Below are 24,357 nucleotides of genomic sequence, written 5' to 3' on the forward strand. Positions count from 1 at the left end.
TATGTGATAGCTTTGGGCAGGTGACAGGTACTCTTTATGGATGTCTCCCCTGCCCTTCCCCTGCCTAACCAGGCTCAGATCGGCTTGGTGAGATGTGTCCCCTGGCTGTACTGGCCAGGAAATGGTGCCTATGAAACCGATTTCATTGTTTGCATGTGAGATTGAGGCATAGATTTGTCTTGGTCTTACTGCAATCTCTCTCCTCCCCGTCGGCGGCTATGTACCTGGGCGCGGGACAGCCCAAGAACCACGGGAAGAGGGGGGAGGCTTTTGGCTGTGTGAAAGTGATCGGCAGCTACTGCAGCCATCAGCTTGTGATTAAAGGTTCACTCTTTGGACGTACGTAGCACGCCCAAGGAGCTAACCTGGATAATGGTACCATTTGGTCCATATCCAAGGATAGGCATAGATCAGCACATTTTGGAAGATGGCAAAGAGTGTATGTTAACCGCTTGCCGACCTCCCGCCGCATATATACTGCGGCAGGCTGGCCCAGCTGCGCGAATCGGCGTACCTGCACAGCGGTTCGCGGTCCTGGGGGCGAGCGTGTACGCCTGCCCCCACTAGGTAGCGGGGATGCCGATCCACGGGACTAGCGGCACCAATTGCCGCCCAACACCTGCGATCGCTCCCCGCTGAGAGAGAAGGACGGTCTGCTGATGAAAACACAGCAGACCGTTGTTCTCTCTGAAATTATCACAGAGCGCCTGTGATCCTTCTATATAGGATCACAGATCTCTGTGTTCATTTCACAAGTCCCTCCCCCATACAGTTAGAAAACACCCCCTAGGCTCACACTTAGTCCTTTGCTCACCCCTAGGTTAACCCCTTCCCTGCCAGTGTCATTATTACAATAAATGTGAATATTTTTAGCATGGATTACTGTAGTAATGTCACTGGTCCCCGCAAATGTGTCAAAAATGTCAGTTAGGGGTCCGATCTGTCTGCCGCAATGTCGCAGTCCCACTAAAAATTGAAGATCGCCGCCATTACTAGTAAAAAATAAAAATGACATAAATCTTTCCCCTTGTTTGTAGACGCAACAACTTTTGCGTAAACCAATCAAAATACACTTATTGGGATTTTATTTTACCAAAAATATGTAGCAGAATACAAATTGGCCTGAAAGGATGAAAAAATAGATTTTTAATTTTTTTTTGGGGAGAATGTTATATAGCAGAATGTGAAAAATATTGTTTTTCTTTTTCAGAAATTACGCTCTTCTTTTTTTTTTTTTTATAGCGCAAAAAAATTAAAGTCGCACAGGTGATCAAATTACCACCAAAAGAAAGCTTTATTTTATTTTGATATATCGTTGCACGACCGCACAAAATATTCCGCTAAAGTGACGCAGTCCCGAATCGCAAAAAATGGCCAGGTCATTAAGGGGGCAAATCCTTCCAGTCCAGAACTAGTTAGGGGGGCAAATCCTTCTGGTCCAGAAGTGGTTAAAGTAAACATTAATGACTCAAACTTCCTGTGCGATACAAAATACCTAATGCCTCGTACACACGTGCAGATCGTCGGCCGAACGATCGGCCGTCTTTTGTCCCCGGGCTGTTGTGTCTGTTGAAAAGTGCAAAAGACTGCACAAGAATTTTGTCCGCCGACTACAGCCGACTGCAGAAGTGATGTCATGTGATGGTTAACTTTCCCTGTGTTTTTTCTTTTCTGAGCATGCCCAGTCTTGCTAATCTGCTGTCTGTCGGCCGAATTCTGTATTGACTGGCGAACAATCGGCCGCTCTGGTGTCGGCATACAAAAATTTTAATGCTTGCATGACAGATTCTTTTCGGCCGAATGTGCGCTGTCGGCTGTCGGAGGCATCATACTAACAAGCCTACAATCGGCCGATCGTTCGGCGGCCGAACATTTTTCGGCCGACAATCTGCACGTGTGTACGGGGCATAAGGCATAACTGAAATTTCAGTTCACATCAGCTAAATACATTCCTGGGACACCAAAACAAACGTGTTCAATGCCTTAAGTTGGGTACACACTAGTAGAAAATCTTCCGAAAATTCCCGTCCGAGGTAAAATCGTATGATTTTGGGCTAGTGTGTACACAACTTTCAGCAGCCGATGCCGACATTTTCAACCAAAAAAAACGGAGGGACAAACACCAAAATTTTTATCGTCCGTCCCCAGACGACCAATTTTCGTTTAATGTGTATGCAGTACGTCCGCGAAAAATCGGATATGAAAGACCGCGCATGATCTGAAGTTGCTGACGACCCGGAAGTCTAGGAACAAATGTCCCAAAAAAAAAAAATCGGACGAGAAATTTCGTGAACATTCATGCACTGTCAACTAAAAACGCTTATGACTGCTGGGCGTGAGAGAGAAAAATCGGAGGATATTTAGTCCGATTTCCGTCAAGTGTGTACGGGCCTTAAAGCAGGCCATAGATTATGCAGTTTTCTTTCCACCTGAGGTGGAAGGAAAGAAAATTGTTTGATTTCCCCATCAACACAGTCATTTTTGATAGGAGAATCCCTCCCGTAGTGCTATTGTGTTCAGCCAGTGGGGAGCGTTCCCTACCAGCAGAAGTGTGCTAATTGCATGAATTGTTCAGGGAAAAAAAACTTGACAGGCTGGCTGGTTGTACACCAGTCCATTGATAGATCAACTTATGCACAACCAGGGTGCCCATACACGGGTCCAAATTCGGCCGCTGACCCGGCCAAATTTCTATCCACGTATGTCCAGCTTTAAAATTTCAGTTTCTTTAGAAAGCAACCAGAGCCTGAGTATAAAAGTCTGTCCACTGCTGCAGAGAAGGGCATTGCTCCCTAGGTGGAAACAGCAGTCTCTATGCAGAGGTCCAACACACCCTCTACTGAAGCAGACCTAGAGCTCTGTAATCAGGAAATCTCAGACCCAGTCCCAGAGCTTAACCACTTTACCACCGGAGGATTTTGCTGTCTTACGCCCAGGCCACTTTTTGCGATTCGGCGCTGTGCGATTTTAACTGACAATTGCGCGGTCGTGCGAAGCTGTACCAAAAACGAAATTTACGTCCTTTTTTTTCCCACAAACAGACATTTCTTTTGGTGGTATTTGATCACCTGTGCGATTTTTACTTTTTGCGCTATAAACAAATAAAAGCGTAAATTTTGAAAAAAATAACAATATTTTTCACATTTTTTTATATGAAATTCCCCCCCCCCCCCCAAAAAAAATGTAAAAATCAAAATGTTTTTTAATTTTTGGCCAATTTGTTTTCTGCTACCTATGTTTGGTAAAAAAAAATCACAATACGCGTATTTTGATTGGTTTGCACAAAAGTTATTGCGTTTACTAACTAAGGGAAAGATTTCTGTCATTTTTGGTGTTTGTTTTTTTTAACGCGTAATGGCGGCAATCTGCTATTTTTTTTTATTTTTTTTTTTGCGGGACTGCGACATTGCAGCGGACAGATCGGACCCTTGACTGACATTTTTGACACTTTTGGGGGTACCAGTGACATTACTACAGTAATCAGTGCTATACATATGCACTGTTACTGTAAAAATGACACTGGCAGGGAAGGGGTTCATTTTATTGGAGAGGGAGGGGTTAATGTATGCCTAGTGCTTTCTAACGTGTGGGGGGAGGTGACTGAGTGACACAGGCACAGATCGGATGTTCAGCTATGCTGAACCCTGCAATCTGTCACTGTCTGTCACTTAGGAGATCCGCCCGCTTTGTTTACACAGGCGGGCGGATCTCCAAACTCGATTCCCGACGATCGGGGAACAGCAGCGGCGATCGCCGCCGCTCCTCCCCTGGCCCGACTCCCGCTGTGAATGAATACAGCGGGAGCGAGCCACTTTGCCGCAGTAGAGCTCGAGTGAGCGGTCGGCAAGTGGTTAAAGTGGACCTTTCCCTCCTTTCACTAAAAATCACATCTGCACACAGCTCTGCGTGCTGATATGAAATAGGTTTACATTCGTTCGTTATACAAACATTTTTGGCTTTTACTTGCAGTTTGTGTTTTGCCACTTCCTGGTTGAAGGAGGCACTGGTGATGTAACCCTGACCTCACAGCTGCATTCTGGGAACTTCCTGTCACATGTCTTGGGAGGAAGAGTTTCAGGTAGTAAAGGGAGATGGATTCACCTGCCCTTTGTAAAAATGCCCCCCCCCCCACCCCCATGAGAAGAATGAGGGGAAAAAAAACCTGCAATCTTCTAAGTATCTAAGTGTAGGTTACCATTACTAAAACAATTCTAAAGGTGCCATTGTTGTCATTTTTTTGATAAGGGTGAAGTTCCTCCCAATTGCAGGCCGCAAACAGAATGTGATTACCTGCACCAGCAATTGTGATCGATTTCTATACAACTAGGGTGCCCATACATGGATTGGAGCTCAGCTGGTCCCTGCTGAAGTATCTGAATATTGATCCATGCAGGGCTGGCTGATGATTGAGAAGTGAAATAGGTCTGCAGCCCATTTTTTCTGATGTGCCTTCACAGGCTTTTTAAGAAAACCAGTCCGGTATGAGCATTTCTATGAATCTGAATCTCGTACATTTTTATAATATTTGTAATAGTGCCGCCTTTGTTCCCAGCAGAAACGCTGTTTGATCTCACATTGCCTGGGCTGCTGGCGCAGGGTCAATTATTTTTTTTTTAATAACAAACATGTTATACACACCTCCTCTGTGCAGTGGTTTTGCACAGAGCAGCCCGGATCCTCCTCTTCTAAGGTCCCACTTTGGCGCTCCTGGCTCCTCCTTCCTGTTGAGTGCCCCCACAGCAAGCAGCTTGCTATGGGGGGCACCTGAGCCGAGTCACAGAGTCGCACCCCGCCCCCTCTCTCTCCTGATTGGCTGACTGACTTTGACAGCAGCTGGGGCAAATCGCGCTGCATTGCTGTCTCAGCCAATGAGGAGGGGAGTCCCAGGCAGTTAAGAAACTCCTGAAACATCGCTGGATAGAGATGGGGCTGCTGCACACAGATTTTTTTTTTATCTTAATGCATATAATGCAATAGGATAAAAACAACATTCTGCCTTTACAATGCCCTGGTCTCCCACAGTACACAGAACAGGGAAATGTAATTGTTTTAGTATATATAAACTGTTAAATACCTTTTCTTATCAGCAGTATATAGCAGTCTTGTGACTTTTATCAGTGTCTGTTTAAAGCAGGTTGGATGAGTTTTCATTCTCCTCTAACTGTCCTATATGGGCTGCATGACCCCTGACCCTCTGTCTGGACTTTGCCAATTGGCCCTGTGGTGATCACATGCACCCTCCCAAGAAAAAAAAAAACTCTCTAGCAATACACACCAAACTGAGCATGTGCAGAGTGACTCCAAAGGATCTGCCTTATCAGGAGATGGATTCGGGACAGTGGAAGAAGGGGGGATCAGAGAAGAGAAGACAGCCTTTTTACACAATGCAGAGGATTAACCCCTTAGGTTCCACAGTGCGTACAACAAGCATGCTTTACTCTGCATATACAGACTGATTTTACTGTTGTGGGTTTAGTAACACTTAAAAAATGCAATACTTTAACATGTTATGCGTGGGGAGGCAGAGCATTATTGGTGATCCATTATCCATATTAAAGTATAGGTGAACTATCACCTTGTAAAACAGCCCATTCTGTTTAAAATATAAATGCAAGCCAAAACCTGTGTATAGATACATATCCGGCTTTGGACTACTATTGTGAATGTACAGACTTATCGTTGTTGTTGGAGTTGTTCCTGTGCCCCTTTAATGCTGGTTCCAAATGGGATCATCCTCTGGCAGGAAGTGTAAGATTGGGATTGTGGGAGCTGTAGTTTCTGGCAGAGAGCTGATCATTGTTTGGATTACTGAGGAAACTATCTTCCCCAGGAGGCAAAGGGGGGAGAGAGGAGCATCATGGGAGAAGTTCTAAAACTATCTGCTCTACAGCCTGAAAACTCTCTTGCTCCCGGGACCCATCGCGTGCACATCAGCCTGCTGAGTGTGTGACTGATGGCAGCCTGCGGCCTAGTGCATGAGGCCTGACCCGCTCGCAGAACTCCGCCTCAGCGGAGTGGTTGCTGATCACTGTACTGTGGATGCTTTCGCAGTATCGCTGAGTGGAGTGTCGGTTGGACATCCTGTGGTGGCAGAGCGCAGCCAGCTTCCAGATGCGTGGGAGATTACAAAGCCTGTTCCATAGGGCCCTCACAGACAGACATCCGAGTCAGAGAGAGGGTGCCTGCGCTGACCCAGACCACTAGTATTACACTTCATCTTTGCACTGAACACAGACATTGCAGCAGATACTAATTCCCTTAGGATTATAATTTAACATCTGGATCTGCTTGTTATCTTGAACCACAGTGGAAAATATTTATGAGCTCCAACTGCTGGTGAAGAACATAGCAAGGCCTTGCTAGAGGGAGGGACATTGGTACACAGCAGCTCTTAAAGGGGACATTTTCTAGATTTACTACCATATCTTGAATATTGATGGTATAGATTCGCTTAGAGTTCTTCTTTAAATTTGAGTACTGTTTTATTACAGTAGAAAATCTCTTTATACTTGCTAAGTATATTGTGTTGAATACTGTTCTCTGCTATAATACCATTCTGTTTATCTGTTGTTTCTGTGTGAGTCTTGTTAAACCCTGGCAGTTTATACAGGGTTTAGCTGACTGACATAATTTCACTTGTTTATTTACTGAGTAAAAGTCAAAACTCATTTGTACTGTCAGCGTGCTTCTTAAAGGTGTATACACAATGTCTGAACCTAGAGTGTCAGGTGGACTGGAAGGTTTACAGGGTCACAGTTGTGCTGAAGAACACCCATGAACCAGCAACCCCCAAGGGGGTAGTGCTACAGATATATATTAAAAAATAAATACATTTATAAAAAAGAAACCCCCTTTTTTTTTTTTTCTTTTTTTATAAGTGGTCCCATGAGCTCTGTTCTCTGCTTCAAATGGGGCTTAGAGAGCTGAGGTTGTGTCAGCGGGAGGCAAGGAGATACCAAGACAATGATCTTCCCAGTGATTACCTGTGCAGGGAAGGGCGTGTCAACACAAGTCATGACCATTGGAGGACAGGCAGGCTGGGATGGCCACACTGGGATAGATGTGCCCTCATGCCTAGTGTGGTCAGTTTGAAATACAGGAAAGCAGGGGTCTTTCACACAAAGGAAGACATAGAAAAAGAACAGGATACTTTATAACACAAGTACATAGTAAAACAGACACATATCAGAAATATGAAATGTTGGGATTTTATACAAGGTAGTAGTTAGAATTTTCTAGTTAGCATGAGAATTTTTTTCCACTGCTGTCCACACTTCTCTGCAGCTCAGTTAACCCTTTCCTGCCCAATCCAGCGTCTCTTTAACTACGTATTTATGCAAGTGGGAAGGACTTCCAGATCATGTGATCACTGTGATTGGCTATCATATCCCGTCATTAATGGAGACCAGTAGTTGGTCACTGCGCTGGGAGCATGAAGTGAACATGTACTCCGAACAGAAACCTCAGCTGAGTTCCCAACTGTCCCTGATTTTGAGGGACTGTCCCTGATCTGAAACTAAGCCACTCTGTCCCTCTTTTCTTCTCATTTGTCCCTCATTTTGGTCTGATCTATATGGTTGTATATAAAGTACACTACTTATCTATCAAAAAGTCTTTCCTAGTGCTAAACCTTTCATCCAATTTCTAAATTGCTGCATTTATAAATTTCGAGTATAAAGGGACAGTAGCGGTTAACCGCTTGCCGACCGCTGCACGACTATTTACTGCGGCGGTCAGCCCCTCACAGGCAAAGCGACGTTGGGCTACGTCGCTAGCCTGTGAGGGTCTAGGGAGCGAGCGCGCGCCGCCGGAGGCGCGCTCCCGCACGGTCACGGACCCCCCCCGCGCGTGTGACCGGGGGACCCGATGTCCGCCGGTCACTCGCGATTGTCCGTTAGAGCAGGAGAAAGGCAGGCGGCTGATGTAAACAAGCCGCCTGTCATTCTCCCCTGTGTAAGAATAGTGATCATACAGTTCTACTATGTAGGACCGTTGATCACTGTTCTTACACCTCAAGCCACAGCCAATCACAGTTAGAATCACGCCCCTAGGGACACACATAACCCCTCCCTCTAAAAAAAAAGTTAACCCCTTCACTGCCAGTGTCATTTTACAGTAACAGTGCATATGTATAGCACTGATTACTGTAGTAATGTCACTGGTAACCCCAAAAGTGTCAAAAATGTCAGTCAAGGGTCCGATCTGTCCGCCGCAATGTCGCAGTACCGCAAAAAAATCGCAGATCGCGCCATTACGGGTTAAAAAAAACAAGAAAAATTACAAAAATCTTTCCCTTAGTTAGTAAACGCAATAACTTTTGCGCAAACCAATCAAAATACGCTTTTTGCGTTTTTTTTTTTTACCAAACATAGGTAGCAGAAAACAAATTGGCCTAAAATGTTAAAAAATTTTGATTTTTACATTTTTTTTGGGGGGGAATTTCATATAAAAAATATTGTTATTTTTGAAAAATTGACGCTCTTTTTTTGTTTATAGCGCATGATCAAAAAATCGCACAGGTGATCAAATACCACGAAAAGAAAGCTCTGTTTGTGGGAAAAAAAGGACGTCTAATTCGTTTAGGTAAAGTGTTGCACGATCGCGCAATTGTCTGTTAAAGTCACGCAGTGCCGAATCGCAAAATAGGCCCTGGTCAGGAAGGGGGTAAAATCTTCCGGGGCTTAAGTGGTTAAAAAAAAAAAAAGTACTTTGGGTTTAACTAATCCTTTTTTTTTTTTAGTATAATTCTCCTTTAAGGGGGTGTGGCAGGGGGTGTATCCTATGCCTACATACTTTTGCTAATAGGTGTCCCTCGTTCCCATCTCAAAAACTTGGGAGGTATTCGTATGTGCGGCATGTGGGCGTTAAAGCCTTGGTTCAGCACATATGCGTTATGTGGGCAGCAAGACAGTAAGGCTGGCCATACATGTTCAATCCTCTTGTAAAATTTTCTATTAGATTTACCAAAAAACATGTAATATTAGGTCAAAACAACACATTCAATTGTATCCTATAAGGCAGGCCTTTGTACTACATATGAAAAGAACAGATGGAACCAGCGCTACGGAAAACCTACTCAGATCTGGGGGTGTAAGCTGCCACCAACTTACCCCTAGGGGTTGGGGTACAATGTTAAAGTATTAGATGTAAATTGTTGGTTTGTGGCGCTACCTGTTAGGAGGAGGTGTATAAGTGATATGTGGAAAGTTTCGTTCATTTTTTTAACATGGGTTCCTTTGGAACAAGTTCACATCAATGCATTTTTGTGCCTCTGCGTTTTTTTGGAAAGAATTGGGGACTTTTTTTTCCTGCAAAATGCAGCGTTTTGCATGTAATATACTTCAATGGGCATGCACTAAAATCGCAAGTGACGCATTTTGCAATTTTTAATCTGCCCAACAAAAAATTTGCCCAAAAAAAAAATCAAAAAACGCAGAAAGCACAGCAAAAAGCACTGCTGAAACACTCAAAAGCAATATGCATAGGTGTGAATCGAGCCTCAAGCCCAACTCCAGACAGATGGAAGAAGGGTTGCCTCCGTCAATTTTTTTATTGCTTTTTTTTTTGGTTTTGGGAAAAATGTCCTTGCTTCTTGGTAGGACAAAAAATGATGGGAATGGGAAAGGGTTGGTACTTCTGACAATATTTTTGTTGCTGCCTGTGCCTTTCTGTTCCAACGACCTGCTATCCACCTTTTTCTGTCACTATGACAGGAAGTGAGGAAAATCTGTCCAGTGGGGTACACAGACAGAAAAAAAAAACGCTAAAAATTTTAACTTTTCTACCCAAATATAGGCAAAATTTCATTTAATTCTTCACTCTCTTTTGAAAACCGAGCATCATCTACTCACCGTAAAGCGGAGTTCCGGCCACAAAATCATGCCTTTAAATTTTATGGCATCTGCTTCCTTATCCTTACCTGAGCAAGAATTGGATATTCCCGGATTTTTTTTTTTTTACTTACCTTATTACCGAGGATAATATACTCACCTTTACATCCACTTCCTCCTTCCTCGGCCACGGCCCGCGCCGTCACTTCCTGTCCCGCAATGCGTCCTGGGAGCTCTTACTTGTCGCTCCCAGGATGCAATGGGCAGTGACGTAGGCGGCCGGCCGCTCCTCTCATCGCGTTATTTCCAAACAGGAAATAACGCGATGATAGGCATCCCTATACTATGCCGATCGCATAGTACTGGGCATGCGCGAGATTTCGCGCTGCATTCACCGGCCCCTCTCCTTCTCGAACCAGGAAGCAGGGCATTCATTAACACAGCGGCTTCAAGGGAACCCGGACAAAGATGGCGGCGTTCAGGAGACTTTTTATAAAGTAAGATTTTTTAATTGCCAATCGATTATTAAACTGTAAAAAACAGGATTAGTTGATGTATGAAGGGGGGTGACAGTTTGGTAGGTATTGATAAAAAAAAAATGATTCTGTGGCCGGAACTCCGCTTTAAGCGTTGTATTATTGGCAAGAGGAATGAAGATAGCTGTAGACGCCGGATGGGGGTCAGATGTGCTGCCACAATTCAACTGCCTTTGGGCCCATGTGTTTAAAAACGCTGCATTTAGATCTGTACAGTGCATACTTTTTACGGATTGGAATGCCCCAGTATTGTATATTGTGGGCCCATGCACACAAATGCATTGTTGCATAGAGTCAAAATTCTGCATCTGCAGTCAGTATTTCTTTGTAATTCTACCTGTGTGCATGCATACATGCGGGGATTGAAAAAAGGAACTGTAGGAAGAAATTTTTATGAGTGTGAACATTTTACCTATTTTTATGGGTGTATATGGAAACACTTTACAGTCCATTACATGCACTTTTTACGCTGTGCAGATATCGGCATTTTATTACACCCATGTGCTTGAGCCCTTTCCTGTGAAAGATTTTTCCATAAACATGCATGCTTGTACCACCCTTATGTGCATGTTTATTTCTATAGAAGGATAACAGGATTGTGTCTGGCCCAACTCAATGAAAGGGATAAAGGTAATCTGGGGCTGTGCAAAAAAAGTCACTGGGTGTAAATCTGATTGCAAATGACAGGATTGATCATCCTGAATATACAGTATATGGCCAAAAGTTTTCAAACACCTGACAAATACAACATTATGAGCTTAGGCCAGTGTTTCTCAACCTCTTTTCAGTCAAGGCACCCTTTAAAAATATAGACCATCTGGAGGCACCCCATTCTAAAATGTAAACTATTCCTAGCAGGTCCCTCTGATTCCTTCTGTATTCTTTTGTATTGTAACTGTACTGTTTGCCCTAATGTTGTAAAGCGCTGCGCAAACTGTTGGAGCAATATAAATCCTGTATAATAATAAACGATTCTAATCATTTTGCATAATGCAACAACATCCACACACCCCACGTTAGAGGTGATTTTGTTCCTTCCAAGGCAAATACACTTTTGCACACTGGTACTGACTAGTATTCCAATGTTTCCTTTCTCCCTCAATTTTTCTCTATCAGTCAGCTAATGTAACCTCAGTGCTGAGGCAGAGGGGCAGAGGAGGGACAAACAAGGATGCTGTGGAAGCGACTGACATCCTCCTTATTAACTGATGACGTCATTGGTTGTTAGGATGCCATTGGTCGTAATGGTGCACAATGGAAACCTGAGGCTAAAAAGCAGGCTTCATCCACCTCACAGAAAAAGAGATGTACATCGCTCAGGCAGTTTGGAACTTCAGAGCCAGCCTTGGGTACAGGACCTTGGATCGCCACCGCAGACAGGATACAAGAGAAATGGCCGCACATCAGGCAATAGCTCACGATGAAAGGCTTTATTGAACAAGGATGCAAGGTACAGCAAAATGGATGGCAGACATGTTTCACACGACTCACAGCGTGCTTGTTCACTACAGGCTTCATCCACCTGCTGGCTTGTATACAATTTTTTATAAATTTTTAGGTATTTTGCCAAGGCACCTTTGAAGAAGCTTCAAGGCACCCCAGGGTGCCTGGGCACCCTGGTTGAAAAAGGCTGGCTTAGAGGGTATTGCTGCCATTGTGTCTTCCTTTGGTACGCCCTTCTTTTCCCCATTCAGTGTTTGTCTTTTCTTGGTATACCCTTTTGAGCTTGTTGGACATCCCATTTAAAAGCCAAAATATTGAGTTCTATTTTTCCAGGGAAAGGTGCTATTAATTCTATTACGATCACCCAAATCGTCCTCTCTGCTCCTCCCCAAGACATCTTGCTTTCTAGCTCCCATGTTCCTTACTTCCTCCTATACTTGCCTTCAGGACTTTTCCAGAACCTCTCTCATCCTCTGGAACGCCTCACCCCAGTATGTCCAGCGAGCTATCCTGTTCACCTATAGGGAATCCATAAAAACCTCATTTATTCAGTGAAGCCTACCCCGCTTCCACCTAAAAACTGTACTTGGGTCACCTTCATCAGATCACCCCCCCACTGCTATTACATTTTGTAGCACCTCCCCCCTCCCTATAGATTCTAAGCTCCATGAGCAGGGTCCTCCTCTTTCTTCTGTATTGAACTGTATTCAGAGATGTATAGTAACTAAGTAGAACTACTTCACTACTGTACTTAAGTACCGAAAGGCGGTATCTGTACTTTCCTGGAGTAGAATTTTTTTTCTCCTACTTCCACTTTTACTTCACTACATTTTTTCGATGATTTCAATACTTCTACTCCAATTTTTTTTTTTTTTGTGCTGCATAGTTACTTGTTACAATTATAAAAATTACCACTGCCAGAACAGTAAATGGCAGGTTTCATGAAGCTCAAAACGTGTGTATTATCAGCGCATACAAAAATAAAAGCTACTGTATATATAAATAAAAGCTGCATTTGAAATAATAAAAAACAATATGATGTTCAAACTTTTGACTTCTTTCTTTAATAACTACATAACACAGTACTTGTACTTTTACTTTCAGTACTTGAGTAGCAATTTTTTTTTCAAAACTACTGGTACTTTTACTTTCAGTACTTGAGTAGCAAAATTAAAAAAAAAACTACTTGCAATACTTAAGTACAAAAAATGTTGAATACTTTAGTACTTCTACTCAAGTCACTTTTTGATCGAGCACTTGTACTTTTACTTAAGTATGGGTTTAGAGTACTTTATACAACTCTGACTGTATTGTAATTGTACTGTCCCCCTTTATGTTGTAAAGCGCTGTGCAAACTGTTAGCACTATATAAATCCAGCATAATTGTAATAATAATATTTAATGCTACAGCATACATTACAAAGGCATTTTGGACAACTGTGCACTTCCAAACTTTTGGCAACAGCTGGGTGAAGGTCCTTTTCTTTTCTTGCATGACTGTGCACCTGTACACAAAACCAACTCCATAAAGACATGATTTGTCCAGTTTGGTGTAGAGCAGGGGTCTCCAGACTTCCTAAACAAAGGGCCAGTTTACTGTCCTTACAACTTTAGGGGTGGGGGGCCAGACTGTGGCCACTGGTAGTAGAAAGGTTGCTGATGTCAGTGGGAAAAAACAATGCCCCATTGTTGGTGTCATTGGGAGGAATTGTGCCCCCATCATTAGTGTCATTGGGAGAAATTGTGCCCCATCGTTGGTGTCAGTAGGAGGAATTGTGCCCCCATAATTAGTGTCATTGGGAGAAATTGTGCCCCATCGTTGGTGTCAGTGGGAGGAATTGTGCCCCCATCATTAGTGTCATTGGGAGAAATTGTGCCCCATCGTTGGTGTCAGTGGGAGGAATTGTGCCCCCATCATTAGTGTCATTGGGAGAAATTGTGCCCCATCGTTGGTGTCAGTGGGAGGAATTGTGCTCCCATCATTAGTGTCATTGGGAGAAATTGTGCCCCATCGTTGGTGTCAGTAGGAGGAATTGTGCCCCCATAATTAGTGTCATTGGGAGAAATTGTGCCCCATCGTTGGTGTCAGTGGGAGGAATTGTGCCCCCATCATTAGTGTCATTGGGAGAAATTGTGCCCCATCGTTGGTGTCAGTGGGAGGAATTGTGCCCCCATCATTAGTGTTATTGGGAGAAATTGTGCCCCATCGTTGGTGTCAGTAGGAGGATTTGTGCCCCATCGTGGTTGTCAGTGGGCCCCATTGTTTGTGTCCAAAGGAGAAACTGCGCCCCATCATTGCGGCCCCATCATTGGTGTCATTGGGCTCCATTGCTGGTGTCAGTGGGGGGAATTATGCCTCATTGTTGGCATCAGTGAATGAAATAGTGTCCCAAGGACCAGATAAAAGCAAGCAAAGGGCTTGGAGACCACTGGTGTGGAACAACGCAAGTGTCCTGGACAGAGCCCCAGCCTCAACCCTACTGAAAAGCTTTGGGATAAATTGAAATACATTTTGCCAGCCAGGTTTTCTTCTCCAACAGCAATACCTGACGTCACAAATGATTTTTTGGCTGATGGCCACAAAGTCCTACTGACAAATGTCCATGTTCATGAAATGAATGGGATGTCTAAAAGGTTCATATCAGTGTGCTGATCCTCTTGAGTCTACACACCTTGGCTATATAGTATATCATTGTAGAATCGTCTACATCAATAATAATTTTTGGATTCACGTATTGCATATGTGTGCAAATATTACAATCAGAAATTGGCCTATCGCGAAGAGTCTTGGATCATTTATCTGGTGTGGGCTTCAGCTGTTATGTATGGAGAAGACTTTGCACTGAGTCAGCTTGTCTCTCTGCAAGTAATCTAGAAAACTGTTTTGGAAAGAGCACTGTCAAGCTGGTCACATAAATTACAGTCGATGCAATGTCCGTACAATTTTTATATTTGTACAATGGCAAGGACAGAATACATATTAAAGGAAAATACAGGCCCTGTCACTTATGATTTTCTTATGAAAATGCTTGGTGTCTGACCATCTCTAGCTTCAATACTGCGAGTCATTGACCTGCAACGAGCAAGATAGTCAGTGAAGTCCTGGTCTGCATGCCTTAATCAGGCTACTCCATGAAGAAGTCATCCTCCATGTCCCCCTCTAGAGGTTTCCTTTAAAACCCAATAGGCTAATATCTTTTCCCAAGAATCTGAATTTGCAGAACTGGTGGTCGGCATACTTTTAGCATCCATCAATGACTAGCATTATATACTGACCAACATAAAAGGGCAGATAACGTGTAATGATGAGCACCCCATTTACAACTTCTAAAAAATATGGGGTCCAGAATTGAAGTGCCTGCTAATGATAGAGTACTGTCTATAGGAGCAATAATCTGCCACAATAACAAAATATCAAGCATGTTTCTCTTTACCTTGATGAAGAGCTGGATTTTTTGTTTCTCCGCCATGGTGCAGCTTGCTTTAGACAGTGTGGCGTGCAACTTTTTCTCTGCAATTATTCCTGACTGTACGTCTGTCAAGGTCTGATCTGGCTTGTTGAACAGCAGGTGTGAACACTGTCTCTGCTTCTCCCTGCTAGTTTTAGAGGCTGACACTCCCTTTTTCATCAAAACCTGCACAGACCACATTCCTCCATACTACACGTCAGGTAAAGATGCTGCTGCTACTGACACTCAATGTTCAGCACAGATTGCTCTGTTCAATCCACCCACAGCTTCCCCTGACCACCCAAATACTGGTCACCCTAGTTGACATTCCTGCAACAAATCGGATGCTTCTCATTCCTATCAGACAGATCATATGCATAATACTACACTACCTGCACATACATTCTGATCCACCCAGGTGATGAACATCAAAACTCGCTAAATCCACACTGGCATTGGATAGTTGCCGAAAAGTAGAACTCCAGCAAAAACCTTTTTATGTTTTGGATGAAGACAGGGTTAGAGCCTGTGTCACTTTTTTTTTTTTTTTTTCTTACTGTGTTCTGGTAGGAACAAAAGGCAGAGAGCCGATCCGAGTGACTCTGTGCCTTGTGATCTCTGTGATGGCCAATTGCAATGATCACAAATGTAAACACAGCTACAGTTTTTCATCAAAGAGCCCGCCCTTTCCTCATTTGCCACTGATCCTTTCGATCCTCTTCACTATTCTGCAGTGGGCACTTCTGCTTTGTCTGGTGTGTAAAACCGCTCCCACTGACCAGCAAAAAAAGGGGGCACACTGGTCAGCAAGGGAGGCATAATGACCACCAATGAGCACAGAGGCTCATGGAACTTAAAGGGGCACACTGACCACCAATGCTATGGGGCAAAGCACCGCTGACTACCAATGTTTTGGGGCCCTTACCACTTATCACTAACAGTAAAGGGAGAACACACCACCACTGACCACCAATGTTATTAGGGAATTTACCACCAACATTAAAGGAGGAAAATACCACCACCATTAGGGGGCACTAGCTCCTGGCCATTGAAATCTTCAAGCTTTTCTGTACAATACATAGCCCTGACCCCTGCACTTGGACTGCTGAAATTTACACTATATTACCAAAAGTATTGGGACATGCTTTTACACGCACATGAACGTCAATGGCATTTCAGACTTAGTCCGTGGGTTTCAATATTGAGTTGGTCCACCCTTTGCAGCTATAACAGCTTCAACTCCTCTGGGAAGGCTGTCCACAAGGTTTAGGAGTGTGATTATGGGAATGTTTGACCATTCTTCCAGAAGCGCATTTGTGAGGTCAGGCACTGATGTTGGGCGAGAAGCCTGGCTCACAGTCCCTGCTCTAATTCATCCCAAAGGTGTTCTATCAGGTTGAGGTCAGGACTCTGTGCAGGCAAGTCAAGTTCCTCCACTCCAAACTCGCTCATCCATGTCTTTATGCACCTTGCTTTGTGCACTGGTGTGCAGTCATGTTGGAACAGAAAGGGGCTATCCTCAAACTTGTCCCACAAAGTTGGCAGCATGAAATTGTCCAAAATGTCTCGGTATGCTGACGCATTAAGAGTTCCTTTCACTGGAACTAAGGGGCCAAGCACAACCCCTGAGAAACAACCGCACACCATAATCCCACCTCCACCAAATGATTTGGACCAGTGCACAAAGCAAGGTCCATAAAGACATGGATGAGCGAGTTTGAGGTGGATTAACTTGACTGGCCTGCACATGATCCTGACCTCAACCTGATAAAACCCTTTGGGATGAAATGGAGCAGAGACTGCGAGCCAAGCCTTCTTGCCCAACATCAGTGCCAGACCTCACAAATGTGCTTCTGGAAGAATGGTCAAACATTTCCATAGACACACTACTAAACCTTGTGGACAGCCTTCCCAGAAGCTGTTACAGCTGCAAAGAGTGGGCCAACTCACTATTCAACCCTACGGACCATGGCTGGGATGCCAATAAAGTTCATGTGTGTGTAAAGGCTGGCGTCCCAATGCTTTTGGTAATACAGTGTATATACTATGCCTTAAACTACAATTTGGGTGGCATGTTGGAGCCTCAAGAAAGTAGTTAAATCCAGTTTGTTTTTTGTTTTTTTAATCTTTTGATCTCCCTTCCTTTTTATAGTAACAAAACTGAATGATTATCAAATGCCATCAAAGAAAGCTTCATCTGTCAAAAAAATATCTAAAACCCATTTGGGTACAGTGTAGGATGACTGAGTATTTGTCAGTCAAACTTTCTCAGCAGAAAAATGGCCCAGTTAAGGAGGCTATATGTGCTAGTATTCAAATACTTTGGGCAATTGAACCTAAACTCATGTTCCACTGACAATAGTAAGGTTTGATCACTTTCTGTAACACTGACCACGGGGGCAATAATTGAAGGGAAATCTGTCCATCTGGGAAAAATGCAGACAGATTTCGAACCCTTCCCCACTACCTTTTATGTTGCATTCCCACATACCAAAGTACTTTCCTGCTTCTGTTCTGAGGCTGCTGTGTGCTGCACTGTACATGTCTGGCAGTTACTGTAAGTTATAAGTTTCTGTACACAGAGGGGCTCTGTTCTTATTGACTGTCAATCAGAAGCTTGGCTAATTATTGATTTACTAAGTCAGATCTGAGGAGTATCATAGGCTTTAGGAATCTGGGTGATCATGTCGGTCATTGAGTCAGCAACCACACACACACCTTATATATTAGTATTCAGCAGAACCGGCACTGATTACAACATCTGTTTTTGGGTGCTGCTTTTTTTTTTTGTCTCACAGTATATCTAATTTTTGCATGCTGTTTTCTCAAGGTCAGTAAGCGTTAAAGCACAGTGTTGACTTGTCTAAAGCCCGCACCCCAGCTGAAAGCACGCCAGTATTTATTTTCTTCTAAAAATACTGTACATCTAGTAAAACATTAACATGACCTGAAATCTTTTTTTCCGCAAAACAGGCACAAAGCCATCAAGTCCAGAAATAAATGAAAGTGGTTGTAAACCCTAGGGCTCCATTTACACCTAGGCAATTTGAATCACGAACCATGATTCTGCCCGCAATTCCAAATCTCGGCAAAACTCGGGATGCGTTTGCGATGCCATTGCTTCCTTATAGCACCCCAATCGCATTTAGAAGTAATGGCATCGCAAACGCGTCCCGTGTCTTGCTGCAATTCCAAATCGCCTAGGTGTGAATGCAGTGATTGGCCCCAGGTGATACACAGAGATTAAACAAATCCTCCTGCCTAAGTTGTGCCGGTTTCTTCTCTACCGTACAGCCTGGATAGGATGGGCTCGCTGTTCTTTACCTTTACCTCCTGAATGCTTCCTGCTCATCTGACACAATAGGTCAAGTGAACACAGCTTGCCATATCCTAGAATACACTGAAGGCAACACCAGATACACAATAATGATGCTGCGTTAAGATACTGACACCAAACAAATGAGTAAAGGCAAGTTTCAATATATTGTCACCCTGTATGGTTGGTAATAATAAAGGCATTAAAGGGAATTTAGCAATAGTAGTAGTGCAACTCCCCATACAGTCGAGTTTACAGTACTATGGTAAATACATTTTGTTCAGTAGACTATACTACCAAAGTGCATCAATGGTGACTATGCTAAGCCTAGGCTATATGGACAGAGGAACGCTTTAAAGGAACAGTGGATAGGGGCTAGTAGAATAGCTTTGTGGGGGGCAGTCCTTTACAGTGCTCTTCTTCCAGCTATAGTTGGGGCCCGTTAGCAGTGTTGGTTCACCTATCAACAGTCTTGGAGAACCAGCATGCAGTGAAGTTTCTTTGTGATAAGTATCCTGCTTTCAGTAACTCAGTCCCTGCTATCAGTGTGCGAATGGTAGGCAGTGAGCTCTAGTACAAGTCCCTGTGGTGCAGCAGTAGACTGCTGCTGTAGGAAAGGGGCCCCTTGCCTCTGCTTCTGAAGGTGATTTGAAGTGAGAGGAGGGGAGAGTGAGAGCTCCAGTCTTCCTGCAGCAAGGGCAAGATGGATGGGATTGCCACAGTGCATGCAAGGCTTGCCCATGTGTCACCGCTGTCAGGCCTCAAGCTTCAGTCCCCTCCACTCTGGTCTTCCACTGAGATCTGGGTACAAAGGCTGATGTGCTCACATGACCTCTCACACTGCCAAGAGAAAGAAATTTCCAGTGCAGTCCAGGAAACATTATTCCACCACTCTACATCTTCCTCGGTGTACTCTGGGAACTGTAGTGTAAACAGTCTGAGTCCCTTTTTGTGGTTACTGCAATTCCCATGATCCTCAGCATTCTGCATAGGAGTTCATAGGCTGTCCTGGCTATAGCTCTCCCCCTGCTGACTGGATAGTGCATCACAACATCCAGCATAGTAGTAGAAAGTGAAAGTAAAACTGACTGTGAAGAGGGCAATGTCTCCTTTTTTCATGTATCTGTAGTCCAGCACCTAGCTATACCTCTGTTTTCCCTTTATTTCTTGTTGCTCTTTGTCTTTGAATAAACAATTATTTTCCCATTCCTTCTCCTTTTTCAGCCCTATCCCTTCTCTTATATTTTTTGCTCTCCCCCCCCCCTTTTTTTTTCTTTCCATCTTTTTACCTCTCTACATTCCTTTATCTTTTTTCTTTTATCTTTATTTCTCTTTCGTTCATTGACAGACACAGCTCTTCACATATCACCACCAAGAATGTGAAGAGCTTTGTCTGTCAATGAACGAAAGAGAAAGGGGTTTTACGGTAAGTAGAAAAAAAAATCCCATTGTTCCCTTATCTTTCCTTTTCTTTTCCCTCTAAAATAATTTATCTTTCCTTTTCTTTCTTTTGTTTAGTATATGTTTATTCAAGATAGAAAACATACAAGAAGAAATGCAGGAACAAATACAGCAATTCCATGACAGGAATGGCAACAAAAGCGATACAATGAACTGGGTGCCACTCATAGTAGAAAACAATAAAACCTATCAACGAGAACAAATACATGGGCCTAGATCAGTAAAAGTAATATCAAAAAGTATGATGTAATGATATTACCAAAAATGTAAGGAATTTGTAGATAAAGTAAGGGGGGGGGGGGGAGGCGAGGAAGAATAAAAGATGGAAGAAAGAAAGAGGAGGGTAAGAAGAGTAAAGCCTCGTACACACGCAACGAATTTCCGCCGACCGGTCGTCCGTCTTTTGTCCAGAGTGCGTGTCGCTTGGTTGGAATGTGCCTAGACTGCACACGAATTTTCCCGTACGACAGAATTCTACTTCAGAAGTGATGTCAGGTGTTGGATTGCTTTCTATGTGTTCTTTCATCTCTGAGCATGCCTAGACTTGCTCATAAGATTTTTCCTTGTCGAAATCTGTACTGACTGCACGAAAATCGGACGTGTGTTGACGGAGGACAAAAATTTTAATGCCTGCACACCAGGATTTTTTCGGCCGAAAAGTCGGAGTCGGCTGTCGAAAGCACCATACTAACAAGCAGAAAATCGGCAGATCGGTCGTCAGACGAAATTTCCCGGCCAAATTTCTTATCGTGTGTACGGGGCTTTAGAGAGAGAAGAAGAAAAAGTTTGCTGGTGATCATTTGAGCGGCTTTCCAGTTACGACTAGCACAAATAGACATATACTTTTGGAAGGCAAAGCGTCGGAGAGCAACAAATCGTAAGATAGTGTTAACTTAACCAGACATTAAATCCCTGTAACTGTTGGTATTTTTAAAGTCGAACCAGCTGGCCCATACAGTGGCGTGTCTTGTGGTATTGCCCCTAGAGATGTAAGTAAGCTCCTTCAGAAGGCAAACCTCATCAACTCTATGTAGCCATTGTTTTAATGTAGGAAGTTTGGGCCGGCCCCACATGACCGGAATAAGGGCCTTTGCCGTGTTCAATAAATGTGGAATAATGGAACGCCTATAGGGGCCAACTGGCTCTTGGGTGCAATGCAATAATACTGTCCAGGGATCGTGCGGAATGGAAATATTGGTTATCAAGTTTATGTAATGAATAACCTCAGCCTAGAATGGTCGGATCAGTGGGAATTCCCACCAAATGTGAGAATGAGATTCAGTGTTCCTTTAACATAACGGGGATCTGGAGGGGAACATTTTATGTAGCTTGAGGGGGGGGGGGGGGATGTAATGCCATCTAACCAGGAGCTTGTAATTCATTTCTGCCATCTTTTATGAGATTGAAGAAGAGTGTGAAAGAATTAGAATTTTATCTTTCTGCTCATCCGACAATTGGAAGTGAAGCTCAGATTGCCACTTATCGAGATATTCTGGGTAGGGCGATGCCCAAAGTGCAATGAGGACCTTGTAGAGCTGAGACATATTGAGACGGAGGAGTTTTGTGTTGTAGTATAGCTTCAATTGGGTTCAGATCTTTCAAGTCTCTCAATGGGTGAGGCAGGGAGTGATCTTTCCTTTCTTTTTATATTCGTTTACCTTTTCTTTTCCCTTTACCCTTCCCTGTCTTGTGTTGTTTACCTTTCCCTTTCTTTTCCCTCTTGTTCCTTTACCTTTCCTCTTCTTTTACCTCTATGTTCCTTCTCCTTCCTTTCCATTTCCTTTTACATATACCTTTATTTTTTTTGTTCCTTCTTTTTTTTTTTTTTTTTTTTTAACAATAGTCATTGCTAATTCTTTTTCTATTTTTTTTCCCTTTTTTAATTTTCCTATACTTTTCTTTCATTTTCCTTCAGTTTTTCACCCGATTCCTTTTTTCCTTTTCTTTTTTTTTTTTTTCCATTTACTCTATTTCTCCTACTATGTTCTACTTTTTTTTTTTTTTTCTTTTTTTTTTTCCCTTTTCACTTTAAATCCCTATTCCCTTTTTTCTTTTCTCTTTTTCATACCCTTTTCTTTTGCTCTCCCTTTTCCATTCTATATCTCCTTTTAACAGTTTTTTTTTATCTTTGTACTTTTATCTTTTATTTGCCTCTCTTCCCTTTCCTTCCTATCCTGTCTTCCCCTGGTTTATATTTTCTGTGTGTGTGTGTGTTTTTTTTTTTTTATTATTCATTTATTTATTTTACTTTAAGTCAGCTTACTTTTATTGCCCTTGATGAGTCATCAGTGGAAGCGTCCAAACAACACCTCTCCTGTTTCAGTTTGCAGGCATGTTGTAAAAATTTGCGTTTGGGCACTGAAGAAGTAGATTTATTTTGTATATATACAGAGCAATTCATTGTATAGAACATAAACGTTGAATTAGGTTTTGTCGCCATCTCTGAAGCAAACAAGAGTAACATGGAAGTTCTGTGCTTATTAATAAAAGGAGAGCCGGTACAAACCCATCATTTTCAGAAGCATTTATAGGTAAACCTGTATAATCCGCACCTTGAAAGGACCGGATCAAAGTACACAAAGGACAAAAAAACTAAATACAGAACAAGAAAGCTGGGTGGGGATTTTACGAGCTACACACATTATTCCACCTGTCTACAGGCACACGAAACACGGTCTGCCTTATTTAAATGTAACTACTATATTCCTGGTTACCGGAAAGGAATATATTGACATTTGCACAGTTTCCACCCTTGCTGTGACAAATTTTCATTATTTCCATTCAGACTGTGTTGAGGTTCTTGGACTTTTCGCACTAGGGCTGCAAAGTAGCACTGTATCTCGGCACCACAAACCAAGATTGCTATATAATTCATTTTTAATGTTCAAAGTTAACATCCCCTCCCCACTATCCGTCCATCCATGTCTCCATAGGCATGCACACAGGGTGTGCCAGGTGTGCCTGGGCACACCCTATTCACCCAGTGCTGTGCAGATTCCCCCTGCTGCCTGGGCCCTGCCCGTCCAGGGAGCTGCTGGCTTCTCTCCTCTCCTGCCGGCTGCTGCTGTAGGCACAAAGGGGAATGTTTCAGGATGGAGAGCAGGGGAAGGGGCCAGTAAACATGTAACTTACAGGCCCCTTCCTTTTCTCAGTGAACACAGTGAGGGATCAGTGTCAACCACTCACTGTGTTCATTCTTAACCAAAGCGTAGTAAACTGTGTTTACAATGCTTCTGTTTGTATAAGAACAGGAAGCCGTTCAGTACAGAGTACTTCCCGTTCATTCGCTGACCAGTGCAGCTTAGCCTACATGTGCGTTTGAGCTTTGGGGTGCACACCCTAATGCAACAGGTTGTGCACACCTACAGTGCTTTGAAAAAGTATTTATACCCCTTGAAATTGTCCACATTTTGTCATGTTACAACCAAAAACGTAAATGTATTTTATTGGGATTTTATGTGATCGACCAACACAAAGTGCCACATAATTGTGAAGTGGAAGGAAAATGATAATTAGGGGCAACAGAGTAAAGGGGGGCTGAATACAAATGCACGCCACACTTTTCACATATTTGTTAAACATTTTGAAAACCATTTATCATTTTCCTACCACTTCACAATTATGTGCCACTCCCCCTAGCATTTCTGGGCACAGCCATCTTGAGTAAGGGCAGATATTTTAAAAAGGGGAAAAAAGCTTTTCTGCCTCCTCCCTCCCCCCCCCCTTCCGTTGCCACATTTGTCCCTTTTTTTGGGGGGGGGGGGGGGGGAGCGGGTACTTGGTTTGGACCGGTACACTTCCAGCTCAGTTCGCCGCGGTGAAGTAAGCCGGAGGTTTGACCCCCCCCCCTTCTTCCCTCTGCAGCCAGCTCGTTCACAGAGCGCAGCCCGATTCGCACAGGCGCAGTAGGAAGCTGGCTGTGAAGGTACAAGGCTTCTCTGCCCGTTTCCCTTAGCCAAGATGGCGGTGCCAGCACCCGAGAACCAATTCAAGAATCGACTCAGGTGAGGACACCACTGGATGCCTGGACAGGTAAGTGCCCTAATAGTAAAAGTCAGCAGCTACTCTATTTATCTTGTAGCTGCTGACTTTTATTTTTTTTGGGGGGGAGGCGGAACTCCTCTTTAAATAGCATTTACTTCCTGGAATCCATCTGCCCTTAGCGCAGGTACGCAGACAGGAGAGTGTGCTTAGCTGAGAAAAACCCTCCTCCCCACCTGAAGACTCCTAGGATGTATGACACCATTTGCCTAGGCCTGGAAACCAGGAAGTACATAAAGAAAGATAGATAACAAGTAAAAATGTTATACTTTTCTATCCAT

At 43.4% G+C, this 24,357-nt stretch overlaps 1 protein-coding gene across 1 annotated transcript in view; it reads right to left on the reverse strand.

The window, feature by feature from the left end:
• Positions 1 to 15,572, reverse strand: part of CLIC3 (chloride intracellular channel 3) — a 71,384-nt gene extending 55,812 nt beyond the window's left edge. The window contains exon 1 of the mRNA XM_082262695.1: positions 15,244 to 15,572. Coding sequence (XP_082118821.1) covers positions 15,244 to 15,459 — 216 coding nt within the window. The 5' untranslated portion in view covers positions 15,460 to 15,572. The remainder of the gene's footprint in view (positions 1 to 15,243) is intronic.
• Between the last annotated feature and the right edge of the window lie 8,785 nt (positions 15,573 to 24,357).

This window comes from Pelophylax lessonae (assembly GCF_965119305.1).
Source record: "Pelophylax lessonae genome assembly, chromosome: 7".
Classification (NCBI taxonomy): domain Eukaryota; kingdom Metazoa; phylum Chordata; class Amphibia; order Anura; family Ranidae; genus Pelophylax; species Pelophylax lessonae.